The following is a 22,373-nucleotide window of genomic DNA, read 5'->3' as shown; positions in this document are numbered from 1 at the left end:
TTGTCGAGGATGCGTTCCTACGAAGAAATGTGATCCTTCGAAACGTTATGACATTGGCCAATGGTGGGCGGTCTGCATGCCTGGCAAGACACCGGGTTATACATTTTACCGGGAAATGATGGCATCTTCAGGTAAGTTATCATTACGCGCATTTTTTGAGGCAGGAGTTGATGGATTGTTGCTTCGATTCTGGTGCCACTATGTGACCTTCCGCTTCGATTCTGGTGCCACCCAATCCTATAAATAGGGATAGGGTTGTTTTTTCAAAAGTTCTTGGCCATTCCACTTCTGAATTCCCCTCCTTATCTCTCCGAGCTAGCACTGACAATATTCCGCTTCTTCTCATATTCTTCGTTCACAACTTCGTCTTCCTCCTTTGTTTCTACGGTATCAACATCTCCTTTCTCTTTTAACGAAATCATGTCAAAGCAATACCGATCTTGCGAAGGGGTTCCTGAAGCCGCTCCATTGTCCATGGTGTCCCCTTTGGGCGGTGAAGATACAGTAGTAGAAGAGGGTGACAACCTTCCTAAGGTGGAGGAGTTACTGCCGAGACACCCCATGTCTCGAAGTGACTTCCTCAAAGATCCCCCTCCTACTCCGGACCCCGTACTCTCTGAGACAGAGCAAGTTCATATTGACACTCTTCATGTAAAGTATGGCATTCCCGCTCATGTCGATATGATTGCGGCGGGGAGAGATTTTGTAAAGGTTCACAGACATGGGTACTGTGCTTTTTACGAGTACCCTTTCATGATTGGCTATACTTTTCCTCTCTTACCCTTAGCGAAAGAGTTTTGTAGGATCTACCAAGTTTGCCCAGCACAACTTTTGCCATATACGCTCAAGATACTTCTGCTATTGACCAAGTATGCCGAGTTGGCGAAGTGTGACGTTTCTATCCACCACCTTTTGCACATGTTCACGCTTGGCTTCCACAGGGGTACCATGGTGTATCTAAGGCTCAGTGGCATAAACGGGATGGTGGTTAGGACGGACGACCGGGCCAGTTGCATGTTTTGGCACAAGTACTTCTTTGTTAAAACCGAACATATCGTTTCTTACCCCGCCAGGTTCCCAGAGCGATGGAATGAGATTCATAAGTATCACCACTTGTTTTACTCTTCCTTCGTTTGTATTCATTATAAAGTTTATTTGCTTCTTATTTGCAGATATGGGACATCCACCTCACCCTATTGCGGGTATCAGGGATTGGGTCGCCCATCTGTTTCCCCATGCAGCGAAAACCCGAGATTGGCCTGCCTTCGTAAAACGTAAATGCCCTAAAGTTCCATCTGGTAAATGTTTTCCCTACAACTTCGTTGGCTATATAACGTTGTTTATTGATACGGCCCTTGTGATAACAGGTCGACGAGCTTCCAGGCGGAGGGCGCCAGTCCCTACATTTCGACAGGCCTTTGTTGTCGCGGACACATAGTTTATTTTGAGTGAGTCTATTCGAGAGGGTTGTTCTCAACCTATTCAATTAGAAGGTCCCTCTCGAGTCGTGGTCATGAGGGAGGAGGCTTCTTCAATGCCGGATCCACACCCCTTGGGCGAATCCTCTAACGGGGATGAGCCATTATCAAGCAAGAGAAGGAGAATAGAGCTCGGGAAGGGCGTGACTTTGGATGCTGATAGAAGTAGGGCGTCATAGACGGTACTCGTACCAGTATTTATGGCTGACGCCATTTATCAGGGAGATCTCCCTAAGCGAAAGGAGTTTACCCAGGAGCCAGCTTCGTACGCTCTGCTGAGGGCGGCGCATCGTCCAACGTTGGAGGTCATCATGTCAAGGGTGACGGCTCAGGTTCAGATGTCAACCTAGAGGATGCCAACGAGTTCGTAGGTCGCCATACTCACGTGGAGGTTAGAGTAGAAAGGTCTGATCATCATATAGACGTCATGGGGGACTACATTCTGTTGAACTGTGAGCAAGTGGCGTCTGTTTTATCTCCTCTATGTATTGCCCCTAAAACCGAGGTGCTTAGGGCAATGAGCGGCATGAAGTTGTCTCAGAACGTCACTGGTATGGCCTTGCGGGTAGGTGCATTTTCTTCCTTTTTCGTCATTAGGTTTGTGTGGCGATCGTCGACCTGTATTTTGTTTCTAACTTCTCCTTTTTCTTTGTGCCAGACCCTCATCATGAAGACCGAGCGAGAGCGTCGGGAGAGGAAAAGGATAGCCATTTATGAGAAGATGTCGTCCAAGTATCAACAATATCATGCTAAGCATCGCGCGATGGCCGACATTTATAATCAGGACCCTGAGTTTCAGTTGTTTTGCGAGGGGCTCAAATAGAGGGAGGACCAACTGGAGCGTAAGGTCGAAGAGCTGAGGAAGCAGGATGAGGAGCTCATCAAGGTTGTCGCCCGTAACAATAAACTCGAGGCTTCCTCTAAGGTGAAAGAGGACAAGCTTGAGTTGAGCAATGGGGTGATGGCAGAGAATGCCAACTTGCAAGAAAAGGTGGTCAGTTTGACCACTGAATTGAGTGCGAAGGCAGTAGAGGTAGAGGGGCTTAAGGGCGAGCTGAGCGTCGGTTCTGATAAGTTGGCGGCAGCTATTTCTGGAACTACATCTTTGGAGAATGCCCTCCGTGTTTGTAGGTCGGAGCTGACTGAAAAGAAGGAGGCCTCTAATCGTAAGGTCGCGGGGCTTGAAGGGCGCATCAAAAAACTGGAGGCGGAGCTGTCTACGTTGAATGGACAAGTGGCCTCGCTGAGGACGGAGGATGTAAGTCAATACTCTCATCCTTATACGTCTCATGCCTCAGCCGATCTGGTTGTGCCTCGTCGTTTATATGAGTTATGGGTCCATACTGAGGCTCGGCTTAACGTGTACAAGGCTTTTCACATCGAGGTGAGGGAAACTGAAGCGAAACTTTAGGCCGTGCACACCGAAGCTCATGCAGCTTGTGAGGCATGCGGGTACGACCCTCTTACACCTGACAGGGATGACATCAATTCTGATGATGCGAACCATCTTGCTTTGAACTCGTGGTACGAAGATGCTTACCCCACCGAGGATGATGTGTAGTTTCTTGTTTGTGCTTGCTCTTATTTTGGAGTTTTTGTAGGGGGCATGCTTGAGCCTGTTTGTAAAGACAAGTGTAAATAGCATTTTGATGCAATGTAAAATTTATTTTGTCGATTTGTTATTCTTTGCAATATTTTATGGTATCTAGGATACACGTAGAGCTATTAAATTGATTTAGATTATGGGCGAAGTCAATTCCTTTTTTCATCGATAGCCTTGGCCATTGGGATGCTGCTTCGAACTGTCGTCAAAGTAGAATCCCGTCATGGTTCGAACGAGGTCAAACTCATATTTTCGTCGATGGCCTTGGCCATTGAGATGTTTCTTCGAACTGTCGTCGAAGTAGGATCCCGTCATGGTTCGAACAAGGTTGAACTTATATTTTTGTCGATGGCCTTGGCCATAAGGATGTTGCTTCGAACTGTCGTCAAAGCAGGATCTTGTCGTGGTTCGAATGAGGTTGAACTCATATTTTCGTTGATGGATTTGGTCATTGGGATGTTGCTTCGAACTGAAGTCGGAGTAGGATCTCGTCATGGTTCCAACGAGGTCGAACTCATATTTTCGTTGATGGCCTTGGCCATTGGGATGTTGCTTCGAATTGTCATTGAAATAGGATACCGCCGTAGTTCGAACAAGGTCGAACTCATATTTTCGTCGATGGCCTTGGCCATTGGGATGTTGCTTCAAATTTTTGTCGAAGTAGGATCTCGTCGTGGTTCGAACAAGGTTGAACTCATATTTTCGTCGATGGCCTTAGCCAATGGGGTATTGCTTCGAATTGTTATCTAAGTAGGATCCCGTCGTGATTCGAACGAGGTCGAACTCATATTTTCGTCGATGGCCTTGGCTATTGGGATGTTGCTTCGAACTATCATCGAAGTAGTATCCCGCCTTAGTTCGAACGAGGTCAAACTCATATTTTCGTCGATGGCCTTGGCCCTTGGGATGTTGCTTCAAATTGTCGTCGAAGTAGGATCCCGTCGTAGTTCGAATGAGGTCGAACTCTTATTTTTGTCGATGGCCTTGGGCACTGGGATGTTGCTTCAAACTGTTGTCGAATTAGGATCACGTCGTAGTTTGAACGAGGTCGAACTCCTGTTTTAGTCGATGACCTTGGCCATGGGATGTTTCGAACTATCGTCGAAGTAGTATCCCGTTGTAGTTCGAACGAGGTCGAACTCATATTTTCGTCGATGGCCTTGGCCGATGTTGATTCGAATTGTCGACGAAGTAGGATCCCGTCGTAGTTCGAACAAGGTCGAACTCCTGTTTTAATAGATAGCCTTGGTCATGGGGATGCTTCGAACTGTCATCAAAGTAGTATCCCGTCGTAGTTCGAACGAGGTCGAACTCATATTTTCGCCGATAGCCTTGGCCATTTCATGTGGGAGGTTTGATCGTATTCCCATAGGAAGGCACATGTCGACTTTATTCATGCAATGGAGATATAATCGTATTCTTGTAGGGAGACACATGTCGACTTTATTCATGCAATGGAGATTTGATTATATTCTTGTAAGAATCACATGTCGACTTTGTACATACAATAGAGATTTGATTATCTATATCCAGTCCTTTTATTACTCCATTCTGGAGATCATATCGACGGACGGGGTAATGAACAATACTTTGAACCTCAAGACGTCCCCCTTGTCGCCTCATTAAAAACCTCACCGGGAAAACCCGATTGGGACAAAACCCGGATGAGGGAAAAAGAGTACGACTTAGGTGGCGCCTCCTCTCAGAAGTGGAAGTATTTGAGGTAGGTAACATTCCAGTTGTTTTGGAGTAGTTTTCCCTCCATTGTCTCTAACTGGAATGCTCCTTTGTTTACTGCGTCTGTGATTTTGTATGGTCCGTCCTAGTTTATTCCTAGTTTTCCCTCATTAGGGTCTTTTACGGCTTGTGTTTTAGCCTTGAGGACGTAGTCCCTGACTTTGAGCGGTCGCACTTTGGCTTTTCTGTTGTAGTACCTTTCTACTTGTTGCTTTTGGGCTACCATTCTTATGTGGGCCATGTCTCTCCATTTTTCGACTTCATCTAGATCTTGTAGCATACTTTTTTGTTGCTTGGTCCTCTCTCATTGGAGTATCTCAAACTAGGCTCTCCGACCTCGACGGGTATAACTGCGTCAGTCTCGTAGACCAGTGAATATGGCATCTCACCTGTGCTAGTTTTTGGTGTAGTGCGGTATGCCCATAATACTTCCAGTAATAGTTCGGGTCATAGCCCTTTGGCGTCTTCAAACTTCTTTTTAATACATTCAGTATTACTTTATTGGAGGATTCGGCTTGACCATTGCTGGAGGGATGATATGGCGTGGAGAGTATTCATTTGATATGCCATTTTTCGAAAAACTCAGTCGTTTTCTTTCCGACGAACTGAGGTCCGCTGTCGCAGCTGATTTCTTTGGGGATGCCAAAACGGCATATTATGTTTTCCATATGAATGCGATGACCTCTTGCTCATTTATCTGAGTGTATGCACCTGCTTCCACCCATTTAGAAAAGTAATCAGTTAAAACCAAAAGGAAACATACCTTACCTCGTCCTGCTGGGAGGGGACCGACTATATCCATCCCTGTAACGACTCGAACGGTCGTTTTGAGCTTTTGTACTTCGCTCGCCAGTTCTTGGGCATTACTTGCCTCGTGTGGTGCATTATGACTTATGTAAATCATTGGTGTTGGGTTTCAGGTTAATCAGAATGAATTTGGAAGAATAGTCTCAATTGAAAGCTTTGAATTTGAAAGGTTTGACCAAGAGTTGACTTATGTGTAAATGATCTCGGGTCGGAATTTTTATGATTTTTCTAGCTCCATTAGGTGATTTATGACTTAGGAGCGTGATCGGAATTGGTTTTGGAGGTCCGGTGTGGAATTTGGCTTGAATTGGCGAAAGTAGTATTTTAGCGATTTCCGGTTGATAGGTGAGATTTTGATCCAAGGGTCGGAATGGAATTCCGAGAGCTGTTGTAGCTTCATTATGTGATTTGGGATGTGTGTGCAAAATTTCATGTCATTCGGAGGTGATTTGGTCAGGTTTTTGATTAAATGCGTGTTACAGAAGTTTTTGGAAAACTTAGGCTTGAATTCGATGTGAATTGATGGTTTTGATGTTGTTTGAGGTGTTTTATTGATTGGAAAAAGTTTGAATGATGTTATGGGGTGTGTTGGCATGTTTGGTCGGGGTCACATGAGGCTCGGATAAGTTTTGGAAGAGTTTTTGGAAGATTTTTGCCGTTTTGAGCACAAGCACGTAATGATCCAAAGGTCCATTTTTAGTTCTCAACATTGAAATTTGATTTCGAGACTTCCGAAATTTTGATAATGAATTATAGGACTGATCTGGAAAGCTTGGTCCAATTTCATCAAGTCACGATTGGGTTTTTGACGCGAAACATCTGATAATTGTTTAACGAGCGAAATGGATATCGCACTGAGCAAATGAGCTCCGAATTGAGTTTCGACTGAAGGGCTATGTTTGTATCATTATTTGTGACTCATATGAACAAGAATCATAGAATTCCGAGGTCCCAGGCGCAAGAAATGAATTTTTGAGAAAAATTGTTTTCTGAAAATATTTAAGGAAAATGGAAATGAAATTTGATTAGAAAGTGATGATATCGGGCCCGTAGTTTAGTTTCGATGCCCAGTACATGTCTTATATATGGTTTAAGCACTTTTTGTAAAGTTTGGTTGAAAACGGACGTCATTTGATGTGTTTCGGACTCAAAATGAAAAATTTGATGTTTTATGAAATTTGAAAGAATTCTTGGATTTTAAAGCTTAATTCATGGTATATAACGTTATTTTGGCGATTTGATCGCACGGTTAAGTTCGTAGGATGTTGTTGAGTTAGTGCATATGTTTGGTTAGGAGCCCCGAGGGCTCGGGAGTGTTTCGGAGGTGTCTCGGAGTGATTTCGGACTTGAAAAAAATTGGAGAAAAATTGCAGAAATAGTACCCAGTGAACAGTACCGGACAAAATGTTAAGTTCGGGAGATTTTCTATTTTTAACGATTTGGAGCTCGGATAAGGCGATTTTTCGGGAGATTTTCGGAGAGAACAACGGGGTAAGTATTCTTAACTCAATTTTGGTTAGATTACTCGAATCTATTACAAGTTTTGGCATTAAATCCGTGAATTTAGGGGGAAAAGTTAGAAACCCTCTCGGATAGAATTGAGAATTTGAGGGTCAAAATATTATGGGAATTTGATAATTTTGGTATGGTTAGACTCGTGGAGAGATAAGGAACCCGTTGATGTAAAAATTTCTAAATTTCGAGAAGTGGGCCCGGGGCTCGGGTTTTTGTTAATTTCGAGAATTTTGATATTTTTTCGAGTGTTTACGATTGGGTATTGTCCCTTTAGCATAATGCGACATATTCGTTGTGATTTTGAGCAGATTCATCGCACAAGGAGGCTAATTTGAGAGGCAAGGGCATAGCGAGCTAGAGCTTTGGCCGGTTTGAGGTGAGTAATGAGTGTAAATGATGTCCTGAGGGTTTGGAACCCCGGATTGCACATCATAGTGCTATATTGAGGTGAGACACGCACTGGATGAAGAGCGCGGGGTCCTTTACTACTGAGGATTGTGACTTGGTCCATCTCGTATTGATGATTTTACTGCATATTTGATTGAAACTGATTTGTTATCATCATGATTTGGGTTGTTTGCCATATTTGGGCTTCGTGTCAATTATTTGAATCCTTCGGGAATTTTTATCACTATTTCCTCACTGTTTTGACTTATATTTTATCTCAGTCCTGTTGATGATTATTGTTTTACAAACTCAGCCACTTTTATACAGATTTGAAACTCAAACGATATTTCTAAATGATATTTTGGGCTGAGAACTACTGTTTTACAAATGCCCAAGGGGTTTGTGATGATTTTCGGATTGAGTGAGGCCAAGGGCCATATGTGAGGATATGCTGAGTGATATGAGGCCGAGGGCCTGAGTTACTATTTATGCCACGCGGTGGCTTGAGTGATGTGAGGAGGCTTTCAGGACTTATGAGTGATGCGAGGAGGCTTCCAGGCCTTATGAGTGAAGTGAGAAGGCTTTCAGGCCTTATGTTATTATTGTGCTTGGGCTGTAGGAGCCCCTCCGGAGTCTGCACACCCACAGTGAGCGCTGGTACCCATGTGATTTGAGACAGTAGTAACAATGACACTGTATGATGCACTTTGGTCAGGTAACAATGACTGACCAGGACAGTGGTAACAATGACACTGTATGATGCAATTTGGTCAGGTAACAATGACTGACCAGGAATAACACCGTGCGGTCAGGTAACAATGGCTGACCAGGAACTAATTTGTGCCTGAGGGGCTGGTACTATTCTCTATGATTGCCTGAGGGGCGAGGATTATATGTTCATTTTGCATACTCACTTGTCTTTTACTTGTTTAATTGTGGTATTTGTGCCCGAGGGGCGGATTTCGGTGCATAGCGGCATTAATTGTTTTGAAATTATTTCACAACTGTTGTAAAGATCATTTTCAAAAGAGGTTTAAAACTGAGAAAATGTATTTTCTAAAGAATTCACAGTTTCACTGATTTTTCTCAAGGAGTTTTACACTGCTTCTATATAGCATGTTGGTTGCTTTACGTGATTTCTTGCTGCTCAGTTATTATTTACCTTTATTACTCACTGAGTTGGAGTACTCACTTTACTCCCTGCACATCGCGTGCAGTTGCAGGTATTTGTTCACCCGGTAGCGGGTATTGGCTGCGTGGAGGCAGAGTTGTAGAGGTTTTAGCGAGGTGACTGCCAGCGTTCATAGCACCACTGTCTTTCTATGTTATTCATTATTCTTGTTCAGTGTATTTCTAGACTGTAAAGTGGAAATTTCATTCTTATAGATGCTCGTGACTTGTGACACCCCGGTTAGGGCTGTGTCGGGCTGGACTTCTGCATTATTATCTATATTTGTGTTAATTAACTGCTTTAAAGATGAATTGGGTTAGACTGGCTGGCCTTGTCTTCAAGAGAGGCGCCATCACGACCGGGTTCAGGGTTAGGTTCGTGACAATCCCCCACTTTATGAATAGCCATGGTGAAGTGACGGAATGAAGGAGTTCCCTTGCTTGATGTATCATAGGGGAGTACTTCTAACACTGTTCACATCTCCTAATATAGTCTGCGTCTTCTTTTTTTATGGTGGGCCAGTAGTATCCGGCGCGGATGAGGCATTAGACAAGGGTGCGATATCCCATGTGGGTGATGTAGTGCCCTTCGTGTACTTCTTCCAGTACTCGCCTTGTTTGATTTGGCCCAAGATATTTGGCTAGGAGGCCACCGAACGTTCTTTTGTAGAGATCACCATTTACGAAGCTGCATCTGGTTCCCTGTATCCGGATCTTTTTGACTTCTTTCTTATCTTGGGGGAGTGTTCCGTACTGCAAATATGCTACAAGGCGGTTGCGCGAGTCCTAAGTTAGGTTTACAGAATGTACCTCAACGTGGTCCATTGCGGAATGGAGAAGGATGACCACGTTTTCCTTGTTGATTTTTTGGTGGTTGCCGCTAGATTGGTGAGGCTGTCTGCTTCGATATTCTGCGCCCTGGTATTTGGTCGAGGCGACATTCATCGAATTCTGGCAGTAGTTTGTGAATTTTCGATTGGTACTTTTGTAGTCTCTGTTCTTTGATTTGGAAAGTCCTGGTGACTTGGTTCACCACGAGTTGAGAGTCACAATGGAGGACGAGTCATCGAGCGCCATATTTGAGGGATAATTTCAAACCTGCAATCACATCTTCATACCCGGCCTCGTTGTTAGTCATCTGGGGGCATCGTATGGACTGGCAAATTACTTCGCCCGTAGGGACTTCGAGGACGATTCCTAGTCCCGATCCTGAGGCATTAGAGGCATCGTCGTTGTAGAGGACCCAAAGGTCGGTATGTGTGGAAGCGCGGAGCGTTTCCTATTTTACTTCAGGCAATATTTTCGCACTGAAATTGGCCACGAAATTGGCGAGCACGTGCGACTTAATGGCAGCTCGCGGTTGGTATGTTATGTCGTGCTCGCTTAGTTCTATGGACATTTTGGCCAATCTACCTGATAGTTCGGGTTTGTGTACGATACCCCTTAGGGGGAAGGTTGTCACCCACATTTATGGGGTGACATTGAAAATACGGTCTAAGCTTTCATGAAGCTACGACTAGTGGCAAAGCTAGTTTTTCAAGGTGAGGGGTACCTTGTTTCGGCATCGATTAAGTTTTTGCTGATATAGTAAATAGGAGATTGCATACCTTTGTTTTCACGGACCAAGACTGTGCTTACTGCAACTTCGGAAACTGCTAGATACACAAGTAGACATTCACCTGGGTCTACTTTGACGAGTAGGGGTGGCGAAGATAGATACGCTTTCAATTTTCTCAGGGCGTCGACGCATTTTTCATTCCATTGCAGTCCGTGGTCTTTCCTTAGCACGTTGAAGAATTTGTGACATCTATCCAAGGATCGTGAAATGAACCTCGACAGGGCGGCTATTCGTCCTATTAATTTCTGCAGCTGCTTTTTGCTGGTCAGTATCTCCGGTATTACATCGATGGCCCTGATCTGATCCGGGTTGACCTCGATACCCCTCTGTGATACTAGGAAACCAAGGAACTTTCCTGAAGATACGCCGAAGGCACATTTTTTGGGATTCAGTTTCATCTTGTATTGCCTTAATATCTCGAAGGCTTCCTTCAGATGGCCAATGTGATCCTCTTTCTTTGTCAACTTTACTAGCATGCCGTCGATGTAAACCTCTATGGTCTTACCGAGTTGTTCTTTGAACATCTTGGTGACTAATCTTTGATACGTGGCCCCTGCATTCTTGAGTCCTAACGACATTACCTTATAGTAGTACGTTCCTCGGTGAGTGATGAAAGTTGTCTTTTCTTGATCTTCTTCAGCCATTAGAATTTTGTTATAACCGGAGTAGGCGTCCAAGAAGCTCAGCAGTTCATGCCTCGCTGTTGCGTCGATGAGCTGGTCGATGTGTGGTAACGGAAAGGAGTCCTTCAGGCATGTTTTGTTCAGGTCGGTGAAGTCAACACATCCACCATTTCCCGTTCTTCTTTTTGACCGTGACCACATCGGTGACCCATTGGGGTTATTTCAACTCTCTGAAGGAACCGTTAGTGAGTAATTTATCAACCTCCTCGCTGACCACTTCATTGATGGCGGCATTGAACTTTTTCCTTATTTGTCGTAACAACGGGTAAAGTGGATCGACATTCAGCCTGTGTATGGCGATATCCCTTGGGATTCCTGGCATATCTGAGTGGGAAAAGGCAAACAAATCGGCATTGTTAGTTAAAAACTCATGGTATTTACCTGGTTCTGAGAGATTGTGTCTGACATAAGCCTTTTTTGTGCTATCGGTGTTGTCCAGTTGGACAGGATAAAGATCTTCTATGGTTGCTTTGCAAGCCTCTACGACGTCCGGTCTTTGATAGCCTCTACTTGTGCGTCGCTTTTGGTTCCGGACATGGCTGATTGCTATGCCTCCGCACTTTCCCCTTTTAGTTATTTGGTGTGTGTGCAATCTTGGGTGATCCGGCAGTATTCTTGGGTAGTGTGTGCTCGCCTCAGATGCTGAATATCCCCCATGGGGTGGGAAATTTAATTACTTGGTATAAGCTTGACGGAACGGCTCGCATGGCGTGTATCCATGGGTGTCCAATGATGGCATTCTAGGTTGTTTCCTGATTCATGACGTGGAATGTTGTTTCCAGGGTGACTCCTCCTGCTAGGATAGGTAGCACTATTTCCCCAGATGTTCGCTCCACTGCATTATTAAAACCCGTTAGTGTTATACAACGCGGTATTATTTTATCCTCGAGCCTCATCTGTATGAAAACACGTGGGTGGACAATACACGCGCCGCTTCCGTCATCCACCATTATTCTTTTTACATTGGTATCCGCAATGCGTAAAGTTATAACCAAAGCATCATAGTGAAGGACAGACAAACCGTCGGTATCCGACTTATCGAAGGTGATACTATCTTCGAGCTCGTCATACAGTTCGTGGCCAACCGTCCGTTTGAGTTTATATGTGGTGGTGAATTTCACATCGTTGATTATTATGTCGTCGCCTCTGCCAATGATCATTTGTATGGTACGAGCTGGTTAGGGTGGTTTTGGAGGTCCTTGAGGTTTATCGCGCCCACGGGCGAAGTTGGCCCGTCCTCGGTCGCTCAGTAATTCTTTCAGGTATCCCTGGTTTAACATTCTTACCACTTCTTGTCGCAGACCTATGCAGTATTCGGTCTTGTGTCCTCTTTCCTGGTGGAATTCGCAAAAAAACATTTGACCTCCTAGTATTCGGATCCGACTTCATCTTTTGCGGCCATTGCACCTTTGTGCCGAGTTTTTCCAGTGCGTACACTATTTCTGTAGAAGAAACACAAAAATTATGAGCAGATAATAGTAGAGGCATACCACTTTCGTTTTGGGGTAGTTCGATATGTCGAGGTGTGGCATCTTTATGTCGTGGAGGAGGTGGGTTGGATGTTCGGATATAAGGCTGGTGCCTTTCTTGATTGAAACGTGGTAGTTGATCCATTCGACCATCGTTGCAGTGATCTCTCCTTGTCTCGGTCTGGACTGATGTTAATCGCTGGAGTGGGCCGTTCAGGTCATCCTCGTCTGCCCTTACTTCGGCGCAATAGGCATTGTGGATTTCCTCCCACGTGGTAGGGGGTACTTCATGAGTCTACTCAGTAGCTTTTTGGTTGCTTTTGACCCGCTTCTGTTTAGCCCATTTTGAAAGGCTGCTACCGCCATCCCTTCTGACATGTTCGGTAGGCTCATCTTTACCATGTTGAATCGGGCTAGGAAATCACAAAGTCCCTCACCCGTCCTTTGCCTAACGATGAAGATATCATTGACCCTTGCCTCTGCCTTCTTCGCTCCCATGTCAGCGGTGACGAACTTATCCTCCATCTCTTCGAACGTTGATATCGATCGCGCTGGTAGTTGGGAATACCATGTCAACGCTCCCCCTGTCAGAGTTTCGTCGAACTTTTTCAGCAGTACAGATGGCACCTGTTCTTTTGATAGATCGTTACCTTTTACTATGGTAACGTAATGGATTAAGTAATCCTCCGGGTCCGTGGTGCCATCGTATATTTTTAAATATGGCGGCATTTTGAAGGTCTTCGGCATAGAATGGGGAGTTGCCCATTCGTTATATGGTTGTTTGACGAATCGGCCTACATCTTGTTTTGGTAACAACTTCGGAGCGCCTGGTATTTTATCAACCATTTCCTGATGTTCTTTCATCTGGTCGCGGATTATTTTGTTCTCATTTTCCATCTCTTCCATTTTCTTTAAAATGGCCGTAAGGGCATCATTGCCTGCATCAATAATAGTACAGGTGTTACCTGTTCGTGTAATGTCTGGCTCATCGGCAACAGTTGCAGTTTCTGCGGGTAATGTGTCTTCGATATCTCTCTGAGCGGGTTTCTCGAGCATGCTGCTCAAGGAATTTATCAACCATTCTTCTAGTAGTCTTTTCACGGCCGGTGGTGCTTCTCATGTTGCGGATGTTGAGGTTTCCCTCTCGCGCAAGACCGTTAAACTCTCATGCGGGGATGGGGTGAGATCTCTCCCTCAGGTGTAGCACTTGGTGTTGCATTTTCGTTGTCTTATCCACTGGCTTCGTTGAGGGAATTCAGGAAGTTGTTTGTGACACCTACTATTGCCTTTAGCCTTGCTTCTCCCTTTCCTGCCATTGTTTGTCTTTGTGAAGCTAAAGAGAGGTGATTATTTCTTTCAAGGATCAAGATGAAAACTATGATTTCAGCTATAGAAATCCCTACAGACGGCGCCAAATTATTTGACACAAAAGATATAAGAATCAATTTGGACAAATCAATCAAAGAAAATGGAGGGGTAAACCTTAGCTGAGTCTAATAATCTCTAGAATGAAAGATAGTTAAAGAAAATGTCGTTGATAAGAATTCTTCAATCGTTTCAGTGAGTAAGTTTACAGCCAGTATATTAAATTCGGATCCTCCACAAGACAGTCGTTTGTTGTATATATAAAGAATGAAACCCTACTAAGCTATAAAAGACAAATTATAAGGAATATTCCAAATATTCACTAATAGGTCCGTATTATTACCAGGGTCGTACAATCTCATGCTTGTCTAGAGGTCGTCCTCCACTGGACGTTAGGTTACGAAGACCTCACCATTAGTCGTACTCATCAACGGTCATAGTCGTTCAAATTTGAACCCATACACCAGTGGCGGTCACATATTGATTATGTGGCTGAGTCTCCTTACATCAGCTTGAAATAACAGTAATTAAAGTATTATTAAAACTCCACAATTTGAATGTGAACCTATATAATGACACGGTTGTGACAGTAAGGCAACACTACATTAATAATGACCCAGTAAAATCTTATTAATAGGGTCTGACGACACTACTTAGATTAAATTATGGGCATGCCTCAAGTATTAACCAGACATCAATAACAAAAGGTTAGTTAAATTGACGCTAGCAAAATTTGTCACTCCCATATTGTATGGGCTAAAAATGGTCTTAATAAAGGCGAGCTTAATCAACAGTAAAGTAGTCTTCGAAAGCCACCACATGTCAACAAAGGATAAAGGAGAGGTCAAGATCTCAACGAAGGTCGAGGACGAAGACGGACATTCCCTTTGGCAGAGTAGTAATGCTAGTTTTAGAAATGAAACTTTAAAGAGAATATTCCTCCGTTCTGTACTATTAGGGTGTTTGTGGTCTATGTGCCCGTATAAATAGAAAGATATATATATGTGGCTATAGAGGGAGATTGAACACTAATTGTAAAAAATATCACAATGACATTCTCTGAAAATTCTTGTTTTATTACATATGTACAAAATATACCTTTTCTTTAGATTTGTATCTAACTTTTCTCTCACGATCCAAGGAGAATCCGGATATTCAAAGGCTCATCAATCATTTTCAGAAAGAATATCAAAGAATCTCATCCTTTTTCGTTAACTCACTTGCATTTATTTACATAAATGTCATTATATATCATTTATCACTATTTAATGCTATTCTCTTTGTTCTTAGGCCGTTCAATATTGTTTACTATTGCACATTTATTGCTATTTGAATGGTACTTGTGATATTTTGTTACGAAATCAGTTAAACAATCTTTTGGATATTAGTATTGGCTAAGATTAACTCTATTTTATTAGAAAATCTAATTGTTTAAATCTAGATCTAAATTTTGGGTCAAACACATGGTTAAATGATAAGGGTTCATTTAGGTATATATGTTGACTAGCACTGTTTAATTAAAATAGTTTTGGGGTATATATATATAAGTTGTGCAAATGTACTTATATCTATACTATATTAAAAGCACGAAAATTCTTAACGAAATATGTTCACCTTTTTTACCCTTTAAAAATACATTTCACACTAGATAAAATTATTATTTACCTACAATTTAGGATTTAAAAGCAACTAAAATTGTGTCCATTAAATATTTTCTATTTGAACTTTGTAGGAATTCCTAATATTTAAGAGTTTAAAATCGATTATATTTTTTTATATAAATTCTTTCTTATTTGAACTATATAACACAACTATATTTTTCTAATGTTTAAAATTTTGACATCAAATAAACTTTTACTTCTTAAGAAAGATGCATTTATAAAATTACATAACTTTGAACAGTAGGAAGTTCGCAATGCAATGTTCTGTTAGAACAGAATTCCTTCAATATATTCTGTTATTATAGAATACATTTAGTTGGGGCCGAGGACAAATTTGTTTAGATTTTTGGTTAATTTGAATGCTCTTCTTTTAATTTTTTGTTATATATGTAACCTACTACACTGTTATAGTAGGTTAGCAATGTATGCACATTTAATTTACCTTAAATGTCCCTAACAGCACAACTAGGCAAGCATAAAGATAAGGTGTTACTCGAAAATTCCTAATATCAGTTTACAAATATATTCTCAATACCTCAAATCTCAATAACAATTCCTTCGTACAACAATTCCACGGAGGTCGCCGTTAAAACTAGCATTGCATCTTCTAATTTCATATCAACTCGCAGTAAACGAGCAAAGGTAAAAACAGGATTTCGTCACCCAAAATGATTCTAAGAAGAGAAATTTTTGTTTGTCTTTAATTTATTTTCCAATTTTGTATTTGTTGCTGAGGGCAATCACCATTGACGAGTAAGAGAAAGAAAGAGGAATAAGATCAACTAGGTTTTAGATTTTGTAAAAAGACAGTGAAACCGCTCATATTAATGGGTTGTTATATTGATAATAAGGGCATTTAAGGCAAATCAAATATGCATACATTGCTAACATAATACAACTATGTCATTTGATTGGTAATTGTATTGGTCAAATCTGACCCTATGGTCGATCCAATCGACATCCCGTCCAAGCAGCGAGTTAGTGGAAGACGACATGGTTTATTCCAAATTCCGTACTCACAATACCCGCCAAGTCAAAAAACAACGCTCAGGGGACGATGAAGGTGGTCGTAGTATGAAAGTGTATCAAACCAAGTACATAGCAGAGATTCCATAACTATATATATGGGTGAAAACCTTCTGTAAAATGGGGGGGGGGGGGGGGCTCGTTCTCTTTCTCTTTCTTCTCCTCTGTACCTTCATAGTAGAAAGAAGAACAAAGCAATCTCCAACAGAATATGTAAAATAGTTTTCTCCATCGATTAATGGGAGACAAAATAAAAAGCATCAATAAGATTGGTTACTTCTATCTCGTCTTATGCATTATTTTCTAATTAGTTTATAGATTTGGAGTTGCATTTGACTAAGATTTACCCCTTTATCTTCTTTAATTGATTTAATCAAAAAAAATTCAATATCTTTTGGGTCAAACAATTTGGCGTCGTCTGTGGGGATTTCTTAGTGAAAACTTTTCAGTCTCCTCCAGATCAAAAATCGGAAACATGATCACCCACTGAAACGATTGGTAAGGAAACCTCACACGCCAACCTACATCATAATGCTATACACAAGCAAAGGTTCCAACGAACATCCTCCCTCGCTCTCCAGGCAGCCCACGAGCCAACCAAAACAAGCCTAGCCCACACAAGAGGATGGCACACAAAAAAAAGAGAAGGCAAAGAGAGTCGAATACGGCTACCGAGTTTAAAAATATCACCCCCGTCAACCATTGAAATTCTAAGCAAAGCAAGCAATGCTATAGATCCATCTTCTGTTGTTTTCTCAAACAAAAATGCAAGCATTGCGCGGGCAAGTGCGCGAGGAGAATAACCCAACTGAAGAATAGGGAATTGCTATAAAACGACCGAAATTTCGTCCTCCAGACGAACCCAATCCTAGGAAATGATACCTCTCAAGTGATATCCCCTCCCCCTCACAATGAAGGTGCCCCGAGAAGGCCCTCCTTGAGATTTAAAGACCAGGACGACGAGGGGAAAACTCCCTAAGATCAAAAATGCCGACGAGGGAAAGCTCCAATAGGAGTGTGAAACAAGAGCTAGCAAAGCAACATCGTTTCTGTCCTCCAACACCACCTTTCCCAACTCAAACAAAAGCAGGTGAACTGGGACTCCCCCCCCAGAAAATACCCAACTCTCCAGAAATCCGGGACTAACGACGGGTTAACATTTCGACAAAAGTTTGAAATAACACCCTTAAGGCCAAGGGCCTTCGCCAAAAGAAGAATTCGACCTTGATCGAACAATGACGGGTTAATATTTCGATGAAAGTTTGAAATAACACCCTTAAGGCCAAGGGCCTTCACCAAAAGAAGAGTTTGACCTCGATCGAACAATGACCGGTTAATATTTTGACGAAAGTTTTAAATAACACCCTTAAAGTCAAGGGCCTTTGCCAAAAGAAGAGTTCGACATCGGTCGAACAATGACAGATTATATTTCAACGAAAGTTCGAAATAACACCCTTAAGGCCAAGGGCCTTCGCCAAAAGAAGTGTTCGACCTCGATCGAACAACGACAGGTTAATATTTCGACGAAAGTTTGAAATAAAACCCTTAAGGCCAAGGGCCTTTAACAAAAGAAGAGTTTGACATCGATCGAACAACGACGGGTTAATATTTTGATGAAAGATCGAAATAACACCCTTAAGGCCAAGGGCCTTCGCCAAAAGAAGAGTTCGACCTTGATCGAACAACGACGGGTTAATATTTCGACAAAAGTTAGAAATAACACCCTTAAGGTCAAGGGTTTTCCCCAAAAGAAGAGCTCGACCTCGACCGAACAATGACGGGTTAATATTTCGACAAAAGTTCAAAATAACACCCTTAAGGCCAAGGGCCTTCGCCAAAAGAAGAGTTCGACCTCGATCGAACAACGACGGGTTAATATTTCGACGAAAGTTTGAAATAACACCCTTAAGGCCAAGGGCCTTCGCCAAAAGAAGAGTTCGACCTCGATTGAACAACGATGGGTTAATATTTTGACGAAAGTTGGAAATAATACCCTTAAGGCCAAGGGCCTTCGCCAAAAGAAGAGTTCGACCTCGATCGAATAACGAGGGGTTAATATTTCGACGAAAATTCGAAATAACACCCTTAAGGCCAATGGACTTCGCCAAAAGAAAAGTTCGACCTCGATCAAACAACGACGGGTTAATATTTCGGCGAAAGTTCGAAATAACACCCTTAAGGGGAAGGGCCTTCTCCAAAAGAAGAGTTCGACCTCGATCAAACAATAACGGGTTAATATTTTGTCAAAAGTTCGAAATAACACCCTTAAGGCCAAGGGCCTTCGCCAAAAGAAGAGTTCGACCTCGATCGAACAACGACGTGTTAATATTTTGACGAAAGTTTGAAATAACACCCTTAAGGCCAAGGGTCTTAGTCAAAAGAAGAGTTCGACCTTGATCGAACAACAACGGGTTAATATTTCGACGAAAGTTCGAAATAACACCATTAAGGCCAAAGGCCATCGCCGAAGAAAACTGGGACTCATAGTGGGGTATTACTTCGGTGTAGGCTCGAAATTTACATCCCCGCGGATAAGGTTGCTATTGGAAATAGAATTGGATATATTTTGGGCTATGATGAGATAGTTACTCGACGTATACCCAAAAGCATTATCCCATCAGTCAAAGCCGCTATCAAGGCCTTATTCAACCATGTGACATTAAATTCCCCAAGAGTCAAGAACTCATCATACGGGAATCTACTTCTTTACACCAAAATTATAAAGAGCAAAATGGGAAAAGAGACACAGAAAGCATATGACAATGGAAAATCCCTCTTTACTCAAAGTTACTGCATAAACAGCCATAGATTACGGACAGCTAAAATCAACGGAGTTAAAAAAACAACAATAAACAACAACAAAACAAACAGATAAAGAAAGCAAGTCTTTTACTCGGCACCATCTCCAGGAAGTCCTCCCTCATTATCCGCGCCCTCATCAGCCTCCGGCGTTGCAGAGTCATATCCACAGTTAACGCGAGCCTCTTATACCTTCGCCCGCCTCTTTCATATGCGGCCTCAGTAACATTGCCCGCCTCCCAAAAACTCTTGTATATGTCTCGCTGGGCTTCAGCATGAACCTAAAGCTTGTGAAAGTGGCGGGGAACAACGGCTGATTCGACTTGAGCCAACAGTTGCTCCTTTTCGGCCTCCAGAACAGTGACCTGGTCCCCTAAGGTTAACGCTTCCCGGTCGATCTCTCCGATGCGTTCTTCGATCCTTGCCTCCTTTATCATGGTTGTTGCCCTCTCCTATTCCTGCTCGGATTAGAGGACGTGGATAGTATTCTCCAGAGCCGCAACCCTTGCAGAAGCCGATGACCAGGCACTCTCAATGTTCTCCAACTCGGTAACGTTTCTCTCTAACTCTTCCAATTTCTCCATCCACCCCGCGCTCATTGCCTCGACCCTGATAAGATTCTGATCCATCTCAGACTGCATCGACCTCAGCTTCTCCTGAAGATATTCACACTCTGCGGCAACTCCTTTGCCTAACTCTAGCTTTTCGTCCTTCGCATGAAGTTACTCTTCGAGCACGCTACTTTTGCGAATGGCCTCCATCAATTGCTGGTCCATCTTCTCCAATTCCTCGCCAAGGGATCGAGCACTGGAATTCTTCTTCAGCTGCTCGTGTATCTTACGATACTTATCACGATAGCGCCAATATTTCTCCAACTCCTTTAGGAAAATCTTAGTCCGAATGCCAGCACTACAAGCGCTCTCAATTTCCAACATGTATGTCTGAAAAACGAAAAGATGAGTAAAGATCGTATTGTCCAGAAAGATAAAAGGAACATGAAAGAAAGGCGGAACATACCCTCAAGCCCACAGAGGCCACTTCATGCATCAAGTCAATATTAGGAAAGTTCCGAAGAGCCTCGTTCTCGGTAGCGAAACACAAAATGTCGAACTGCGGCACCAGATCCTCTATATGCCCTAAAAGACTAATATCTGATGAGATCTTAAGAATACGGGAAAGGCCTCCCGCATAAACCAACGAGCGGGTAAGACCCTTTACAAACATCCTAACATCATCGAGATCGAGGTCCGACTCGAATTCGTAGTCATCGACCACGATGCCCTTTCCCTTTTCAGCAGCCGAGGAGGAGGCACAACTAGGTATTGAGGATGAAGGCCCATCCAAAACAACAACAGCGGCCTCAAAAATCTGACCCTCCATCGCGGCAGGTTGTTGATCAATGACAGTGGTAGGAATCTACGTTAACGAGGCAGATACAACGGCTAGCTCTGTCTCTACAAGTGGAATGGTATCAAACCCTGTCCCAGATCCCGTCAAGGGAGAGTCTTCCTCCAGATGTATTACAATCGGAGGTGTTATCCCGAGCTCCACTCGCTGACTCTTGGACAGCCCCTCTCCTTTTCAGCATGGGAAGATTCACCAACCGGATAAGTGGCACGGGCCGGAGCCTCAGTTTGAGGGGTGGCCTCTGTAGGTCCGTAGCCGTAGACTCAACTGAAGCAGCCCTTGACAAAGGTCGAGCAGTAGACACTACAACAGGGCGAGCAGACGATGCAGGCTGGCGAAAAGCTAATGGAGGAGCCCTCGCTCTCCTCACTCTCCCTGAAATCGACGAATAGCACATAAGAAACCAAGTAAAAGGGGGAAAAGGGAAAAATAGCGAACAAAAATGACATATCTCCTGTAAGAGGCTTGCGTCCATATTTTTCATAAAAGGTCGACCATGTGCGGACCCCCGCCGTGTGAGGAAGAATGGCACTCACCCACTTGTGGATACCTTTAACAAGTGGAGGGGTTAGTTTCACAGCTGTAAAAATATAACAAAGTTTAGTACTACAATAGAAAGTGGTCGGACATCTCTCCGACTAAAAGTATAGAAACTTACGTGCAAAGTTCCACTTCTCAGGAAACCCCGTAAGATCCGCCACAAGGTGTTCGGTCTATACATAGAAGTAATTCTCGTAGAAACGATGGTTAGCCCCGTCATCCATCTTTACCACCAGACTTTTCGACCCTCGATGGCGTATGTGAATCATCGTGCCGTGTATGAGCTGAGGGGCGAAGATATTAAGCATGTGCCCAAAGTGATCTCACGACCGATGAGCTCTGCAAACTTGAGAAACATAAGGAACAATTTATATAGGTGCGGCAAATGTTGAGCGGGGCATGCCTCGTAAAAGAGGCAGAAATCTACCACCAGGAGAGGGAGGGGAAGTGTGTATCCAACAATAAAGGGGTAGGAATAGAACACGCAATACCCTGGGTTGTCAAAATGGACTATGTCGTCCCCTACCGCCAGCAGTATTTTGACGTAGTGAGGAATTCCCCACCTAGCATTCAATTAAGCGATCCCCTCCTCATTTATAATAGAGTGAACAGGTTTCGGCTCCTCCCCGGCGGGACCGTAGAATTCGGTCCATGCTTTCCCAGGGCGAGGAAAGATTTTGGCTACTTACGGGACCTCTTCATCTTCTACCACTTCTACTCCTCTGGTAGCTAGAACATCACCTTCCGGTGCCGGACTTGTGACAGGAAGGTCAGCGCGAGAAGAATCACCAGCCATTGTGCCAATTTGGTAAAGCAAAGGGATAAAAAAAAGGAGAGATGAAAGTTTTCGGCTAACTGGGGGAAGTTAAAAATTCAAAGTATCAGGATGAAAGAATACTCGCAAATATCTTTCAAGTAAAGGGTAAAAAAATATGTCAATCGAATGATGTGTTCCTTCTATTTATAAGAGACATAAATCTCCCAAGCACGAAACCCAAGAGTCTCCAATCGAATTTGATAGGCACAAAATGTTTCAATTCCCTAGGAACGTGTGTCATAATGGCTGCAACCACAAATAACATTTTAATCCAAACGACGTTTCGGTTCC

The 22,373-nt window shown here is 43.1% G+C and overlaps 1 protein-coding gene across 1 annotated transcript; it reads left to right on the top strand.

The window, feature by feature from the left end:
* The first annotated feature begins 1,905 nt into the window (after positions 1–1,905).
* On the top strand, positions 1,906–2,889 carry LOC138888332 (uncharacterized). Its single transcript, XM_070170184.1, has 2 exons — positions 1,906–2,043; positions 2,302–2,889. Exons 1-2 carry the CDS (start codon positions 1,906–1,908, stop codon positions 2,887–2,889), a joined length of 726 nt encoding a protein of 241 aa, XP_070026285.1.
* The last annotated feature ends 19,484 nt before the right edge of the window (positions 2,890–22,373 follow it).

This window comes from Nicotiana sylvestris, chromosome 3 (assembly GCF_000393655.2).
Source record: "Nicotiana sylvestris chromosome 3, ASM39365v2, whole genome shotgun sequence".
NCBI classification, from domain to species: Eukaryota; Viridiplantae; Streptophyta; class Magnoliopsida; order Solanales; family Solanaceae; genus Nicotiana; species Nicotiana sylvestris.
This window is presented reverse-complemented; position numbering and strand designations above follow the sequence as displayed.